This window comes from Anguilla rostrata, unplaced genomic scaffold, assembly GCF_018555375.3.
Source record: "Anguilla rostrata isolate EN2019 unplaced genomic scaffold, ASM1855537v3 scaf0495, whole genome shotgun sequence".
Classification (NCBI taxonomy): domain Eukaryota; kingdom Metazoa; phylum Chordata; class Actinopteri; order Anguilliformes; family Anguillidae; genus Anguilla; species Anguilla rostrata.
In genome coordinates this window covers 1-7,963 of record NW_026985999.1, presented here as the reverse complement: position 1 = coordinate 7,963, position 7,963 = coordinate 1, and the positions used below count along the sequence as shown (strand labels likewise).

At 37.0% G+C, this 7,963-nt stretch overlaps 1 protein-coding gene across 1 annotated transcript; it reads left to right on the top strand.

The window, feature by feature from the left end:
- Positions 1-98: 98 nt before the first annotated feature.
- LOC135246550 (tumor necrosis factor receptor superfamily member 14-like) lies at positions 99-6,457 on the top strand (the record flags this gene model as incomplete). Its single annotated transcript, XM_064319969.1, has 14 exons — positions 99-228; positions 386-511; positions 725-880; positions 1,267-1,357; positions 1,527-1,693; positions 2,037-2,056; positions 2,236-2,293; positions 2,869-2,888; positions 3,068-3,125; positions 3,698-3,717; positions 3,894-3,951; positions 4,527-4,546; positions 4,726-4,783; positions 5,546-6,457. Coding segments are annotated over 14 exons (990 nt in total), but the record flags the coding sequence as incomplete, so codon positions are not given.
- Between the last annotated feature and the right edge of the window lie 1,506 nt (positions 6,458-7,963).

Genomic DNA, 7,963 nt, shown 5'->3' with positions numbered 1-7,963 from the left:
TTGGCTTGCAGGGGTTAAAAAGTGAAGGTGCTCTTTAATTTGTCATCATTGAAATGTCATTTCAAATGGGTACATTTTGTTTTGTGTCTTTTTTCTGATTAGGGACACGTGTTTATAAACACTGCACGGAGTACACTAGCACCTCCTGTGTACCGTGCATTCAAAAATCATTCACCGATCGGCCCAACGGTCTGTCTCATTGTTTCTCTTGTACAGTGTGTGAGCCAGGTGAGAAAAGATTCATATTCAACTAATGTGTTCATTCATGACATGGCCATTTGTAACTTGCTTGACTGTCTTTTTAATAATATATAAAAGATTTCTTACAGTTATTAAAATTCAATATGCTGTTTTGGCTTTGTTTTGTGTCTTTTTTTCTGATTAGGGACACGTGTTTATAAACACTGCACGGAGTACACTAGAACCTCCTGTGCACCATGCATTCAAAAGTCATTCATCGATGTGCCCAATGTCCTGTCTCATTGTTTACCTTGTACAGTGTGTGAGCCAGGTGAGAAAAGATTCATATTCAACTAAGGTGTTCATTCATGACATGGCCTTTTGCAACATGCTCGACTGTCTTTTTAATAATATATAAAAGATTTCTTACAGTAATTAAAATTCAATATGCTGTTTTGACTTGATGGTGAATAATGAACAGGTCTGTTACCGAAATACTCAAATAATGTTTTAATATGGGTCTTTATTCGCTGTTCCTCCACAGACTTGGGTTTAAAAACAGAGAGAGAGTGCACCCCCACCTCTGACACAGTGTGTGGGCCTCTGGATCACCACTACTGCACTAAGACTGATGATAAGGGGTGCAGCTTTGCGCTGAACCACACCATCTGCAGGCCTGGACAGTTCATCATACACAACGGTTGGATTGTATTAATATCTTGAAGGGACAGTAGAGTTTTTAAAAATAGATTCCAGGGTTAGTGTATGTTTTTGATTGGTGGATGCCTCTACAATGTGGGTCACCCTGGGGAAGTAGATATATTTTTCACAATACTGGCAGATCACCAAAAACTTCTGTAGGCATCATATAGAGTATCCTTCATCGCAGACATAAGTTATCTGGGCCAATTAGGAACATACACTAAAACTGAAATAATATCCAACAACTCCACAAACTGAACTATTCCTTTTTTATCTGTGTCTGTTTAGTAAAATTAACTCGCTTAACTGCACAGTCTATGTTTCTGAAAATGTTTTTTAAGGTTTTTAATGTCTTGACATACCTTCCAATATATATTTGCACAGGAACAACATTGACTAATACCGAATGTGGATACTGTCCTGATAAAACTTTTTCAAATAAATCCTTTTCTGCGTACTGCAAACAACACAGAGAGTAAGTTTCCTATGTTTATTCCCAAATAACATCATTTTCCAGATGAGTAAATCAGTCTGGGGTAAAGCAAAACCAAACAGATGAGTTGTTACTCATTATTATTTGTATTGATAAATATAACCTGAATGATTATTTGAGATTTGGACTTATATGTTTATTTTTTTGACAGTTGCCAGTCCTTGGGACTTCAGGAAATTACAGCAGGAACAAACACATCGGATAGTGAATGTGGACCAAGAAATATTCCTGTTTACATCATTATTGTGCCTGTGCTGCTTGTTTTAGCTGATATTTTAGCAATCATTTTCATTTTAAGGAAGTTTCACCTTCTATTTGGTAAGTCTTTGAATTTTATTTTTAATAAACTTGTAAATGGTTTGAATAGCAGTTTAAGGTTGGCTGTGCTACCCATATTTTGTGAATTGAAATTCTTGTATTTATACAAGATATAAGAGTGGTTAGCATATTAAATATTTAGCATTTAATCAGGGAATTCAAAAAAGAAAAGTAATGTACCATATAGTACTCCATTGGTTTATTGGTGATATTCGATGTTAAAGAATTAAACAAGAAAATAAAAAAGGAAAGGTAATAATATAATGTTATATTTTGAAGTTATTAAAACAAATGCAATGTAGTTATCAAGTAATTAAATAATTAAGCATTATTTTGCTTTCAGGGAGCAGAAGGCAGAACGTGGTACGTGAGAAGCTTTTTATGTCATGCGCCTAACTTTTCAAATATCTTTCTAGAGCAGAATTTCATTTGCTATGAAGTTAATTTAATTAATTCAGAAGTCACTCCTGGGGATATGCAATGACCTCTACGCTTTTATGGTTAATACTGTATTTACTGAGATAAAGTCTCCACTTTGCTAGGCAACAGATCTGACAGAATGTGAAAGAATGAACAGCACGAGCCAGCCACAGGATGAAGGTAAAGGAGCACATGACTTTATGGGGAAATAACAAAGACTGATAAAAATACTATTAGATGGGCTGTGTGCAGCTAGTACTGCCCCTGATACATGGAATTGTTCTGCTACGTTAAAACCATTTTGATTCTTTACATTTTAATGAGGGGTGGGCCCGGTAAATGTATTATTTTACCAATTGAACACAATTATGAAGATGAATTCTAAAAGAAAAAAACACGTTGGACCGTGAATGTGGACCAAGATATTCTCATAGTTACTGTGCTGCTTGTATTAGAAGTATCAGTTGTCATTTTAAGAACCATTTTCATTTTAATTAAGTTTCCTCATCTACCTGGTAAGACTTTTTAAAATTTAATTGAATAAACATGTGAAGGGTGATGCTGTTTTAATAGAAGTTTTTATTGTGAACAGAAATCTTCATATTTATACAAGCGCTATAAGTGGTTAGCATATTAAACAATTAAACAAGAAAATCAAAAAGGAAAAGTAATGCAATGTTACATAATAGGTTTTTCAGAAAAATGTAAATGTTGTTATCTAGTAATTAACTAATTAAGCATTATTTTGCTTTCAGGGAGCAGAAGGCAGAACATGGTATGTGAGAAACTTTTCACAATATGTGCTTAATTTTTCTAAAACCTTCCAAGAACAGACTTTTATTTGCTATGAAGTTAATTGAATTAATTCAGAAGCCACTCCTGGGGCTATGCAATGACCTCTACGCTTTTATGGTTAATACTGTATTTACTGAGATAAAGTCTCCACTTTGCTAGGCAACAGATCTGACAGAACGTGAAGGAATGAACAGCACGAGCCAGCCACAGGATGAAGGTAAAGGAGCACATGACTTTATGGGGAAATAACAAAGACTGATTAAAAATACTATTAGATGGGCTGTGTGCAGCTAGTACTGCCCCTGATACATGGAATTGTTCTGCTACGTTAAAACCATTTTGATTCTTTACATTTTAATGAGGGGTGGGCCCGGTTAATGTATTCTTTTACCAATTGAACACAATATGAAGATGAATTCTAAAAGAAAAAACACGTTGGACCGTGAATGTGGACCAAGATATTCTCATAGTTACTGTGCTGCTTGTATTAGAAGTATCAGTTGTCATTTTAAGAACCATTTTCATTTTAATTAAGTTTCCTCGTCTACCTGGTCAGACTTTTTAAAATTTAATTGAATAAACATGTGAAGGGTGATGCTGTTTTAATAGCAGTTTTTATTGTGAACAGAATCTTCATATTTATACAAGTGCTATGAGTGGTTAGCATATTAAACAATTAAACAAGAAAATCAAAAAGGAAACGTAATGCAATGTTACATAATAGGTTTTCAGAAAAATGTAAATGTTGTTATCTAGTAATTAACTAATTAAGCATTATTTTGCTTTCAGGGAGCAGAAGGCAGAACATGGTATGTGAGAAACTTTTCACATATGTGCTTAATTTTTCTAAAACCTTCCAAGAACAGACTTTTATTTGCTATGAAGTTAATTAATTAATTCAGAAGCCACTCCTGGGGCTAGCAATGACCTCTACGCTTTTATGGTTAATACTGTATTTACTGAGATAAAGTCTCTACTTTGCTAGGCAACAGATCTGACAGAACGTGAAGGAATGAACAGCACGAGCCAGCCACAGGATGAAGGTAAAGGAGCACATGACTTTATGGGGAAATAACAAAGACTGATAAAAATACTATTAGATGGGCTGTGTGCAGCTAGTACTGCCCCTGATACATGGAATTGTTCTGCTACGTTAAAACCATTTTGATTCTTTACATTTTAATGAGGGGTGGGCCCGGTTAATGTATTCTTTTACCAATTGAACACAAATATGAAGATGAATTCTAAAAGGAAAAAACACGTTGGACCGTGAATGTGGACCAAGATATTCTCATAGTTACTGTGCTGCTTGTATTAGAAGTATCAGTTGTCATTTTAAGAACCATTTTCATTTTAATTAAGTTTCCTCGTCTACCTGGTCAGACTTTTTAAAATTTAATTGAATAAACATGTGAAGGGTGATGCTGTTTTAATAGCAGTTTTTATTGTGAACAGATATCTTCATATTTATACAAGTGCTATGAGTGGTTAGCATATTAAACAATTAAACAAGAAAATCAAAAAGGAAACGTAATGCAATGTTACATAATAGGTTTTTCAGAAAAATGTAAATGTTGTTATCTAGTAATTAACTAATTAAGCATTATTTTGCTTTCAGGGAGCAGAAGGCAGAACATGGTATGTGAGAAACTTTTCACATTATGTGCTTAATTTTTCTAAAACCTTCCAAGAACAGACTTTTATTTGCTATGAAGTTAATTGAATTAATTCAGAAGCCACTCCTGGGGCTATGCAATGACCTCTACGCTTTTATGGTTAATACTGTATTTACTGAGATAAAGTCTCTACTTTGCTAGGCAACAGATCTGACAGAACGTGAAGGAATGAACAGCACGAGCCAGCCACAGGATGAAGGTAAAGGAGCACATGACTTTATGGGGAAATAACAAAGACTGATAAAAATACTATTAGATGGGCTGTGTGCAGCTAGTACTGCCCCTGATACATGGAATTGTTCTGCTACGTTAAAACCATTTTGATTCTTTACATTTTAATGAGGGGTGGGCCCGGTTAATGTATTCTTTTACCAATTGAACACAATTATGAAGATGAATTCTAAAAGGAAAAAACACGTTGGACCGTGAATGTGGACCAAGATATTCTCATAGTTACTGTGCTGCTTGTATTAGAAGTATCAGTTGTCATTTTAAGAACCATTTTCATTTTAATTAAGTTTCCTCGTCTACCTGGTCAGACTTTTTAAAATTTAATTGAATAAACATGTGAAGGGTGATGCTGTTTTAATAGCAGTTTTTATTGTGAACAGAAATCTTCATATTTATACAAGCGCTATGAGTGGTTAGCATATTAAACAATTAAACAAGAAAATCAAAAAGGAAACGTAATGCAATGTTACATAATAGGTTTTTCAGAAAAATGTAAATGTTGTTATCTAGTAATTAACTAATTAGATGAATTCGATGAATTTGCTTGAAGGATGTAAGGTCAATAAATGTAAGGTGTTAAAAATTAAGCCCTATTTTTGTACCTTTAAAAAGGAAGCAGAGTCCTATATTAGAACATTATCTACCTCATGCCGTAGTAAAGCTGTGAAAACTTTAAATTTGTGCTCCAAATTTAACACTCTTCTTTTCTTTCCCCCCCTCGGCCACACAGGTCGATGATAAGATATCTTCCTGCCTGGCTGACATCTCCACCTAGATGGCCATCCACCATCTGAAGCTCAACCTCAACAAAACTGAGCTGCTCTTCTTCCCATGCAAGACCTCTTTACTACGTGAACTCTCAATCACGGTTGATGGCACCACAGTGACTGCTACTTGCAGGACATGATTCGATCCTATGTCCCTGATCGACCACTCCGCTCTGCGGCAGCAGGGCACCTTGTAACCCCTCCCACCCGACCAAAGGGATCACAGAGCTTCTCCACCCTAGCTCCCCAGTGGTGGAACGAACTCCCCGTCCCTCTCCGAACCTCCCCCTCACTACCCATCTTCCACCGTGGCCTGAAGACTCACTCTTCAGACTATACCTAGACTAACCACCACCACGCTGTATATTTCACTCTAAATCCCCCCCCCCCCCCTTTTTTTCATGATTCTTGTTACATGTTGCCCCATCCCAGCACTTTTTGGTAATTTGTATTTGTCCTAATTCTGTAGCTTATTCTTCTGCCTAGTTGGTTTGCAGAGGTTAGGTCTGAATAGTGTTCACTGTGTGACCTAAACTGTGTACAAAATAAGTATTGTATCTTACTGAACCTGTGTTTAGCAGTTGTCTATGACCATGAAATGCACTTTTTGTAAGTCACTTTGGATAAAAGCGTCTGCCAAATAAATGTAATGTAATGTAACATACTAATATAATTTTAATATATGTACATCTTTTTTTTAAAATATAATTTTACTGCATAATTCTCATTTTATATTTGTTTACGTCAAACTTTGTAACCCCTGGCATTGTACATTTGTTTGTTCATTATTCCTTATTATTCTCATATTATTTTATATATGCTGTATTTTGTATTTCTGATGCTGAAGTTGAATTTTTAAAAAAAATTGATGGTAAGGGTACTCATGACTCGATATAACTCGATATGGGGCGATATAGCTCAGGAGGTAAGACCGATTGTCTGGCAGTCGGAGGGTTGCCGGTTCAAACCCCGCCCTGGGCATGTCGAAGTGTCCTTGAGCAAGACACCTAACCCCTCACCCCTAACTGCTCTGGCGAATGAGAGGCATCAATTGTAAAGCGCTTTGGATAAAAGCGCTATATAAATGCAGTCCATTTACCACTCCCTCCCTTGGAAATACATGGCACCATGGTTAGCAGAGCAGAGTCTTACAAATTCCTAGGTATCACCATCCAACAGGACCTCAAATGGGACAGGGATATCACTACAATAACCAAGGCCCAGCAGTGTATGTACTTCCTGCGACAGCTTAAGAAATTCAAGCTGTCGCAAGCGCTGCTGGTCCAATTCTACACAGCCATAATTGAATCAGTCATCACATCCTCCATCTCCATGTGGTTCGGCTCTGCATCACCCCAGTCTAAGCGGAAACTACAGCGCATAGTACGGTATGCAGAGAAAATCATTGGCTGCCAGCTCCCCCCGTCACAGATCTGTACATCTCCAGAATGAGGAAGAGAGCAGGGAAAATCATGGCTGACCCCTCACATCCCGGCCACTCTCTCTTCCAGCGCTTTCCCACTCAGCGGAGACCGAGAGAGAGCGCCCTAAAGACTAGGACTAACCGCCAACTGAACAACTTCTTTCCCCAAGCCATAATCCTCTTAAACAAAGACCCTTCCTCTATCCCCCCCCCTGCCCACTTGCACACACTCACTTTAACTGTGCTGTTAATTGTGACTCGGCAAATCAAACAAGTTGCGTTACCCTTTGATAAAGGATAAGCCACAACCTTCCAGCCAACAGTGTAAATGGGCCTAGGAGCTGCACTTGTTGTACGTCGCTCTGGATAAGAGCGTCTGCTAAATGCCTGTAATGTAATGTAATGTAATGGAGCTCCTACATACCTTCAAAATTAACCCTTGTGTGTAGGCTAATCTTAATATTAGACTTCATATTAAACCATCCGTTGACTTCGCCTAAGTCACACGCTAAATTAACAGACAACAACTAGTGCTATGTTTAAATCGCATGCCATGTAGTGTATCATAGAATTCAGTGCTCAAATCGCTCAGATACTTCGGGGGTATGCCTTTTATGACACGGTACTGCGGTCACGCCATCCACACGAGAAAGATCGGTCAAGCTATTCGCACCAAAAAATTAGTGCACAGTCTTCATCGCTCTCTATTGTGGTAACACGATTGTGACGCAGTTCTACTGCAGATGAAGTTACTACTTGCACTTTCAATACTTCAATAAAGAAATATATATGTATATTTTAATACTCCGGATTTAAGTATTAAATACTCGAAAATGGCAATTACGTTAAATTCATGCCGTTTTTTAAAATTCCATAAAATAATCACATCAAATAGTTTTGTGAAAACTCGACTAGATTTTTGAAGTCCTGCTTCCTAGGTATGCAGCCAAAGGTGTTT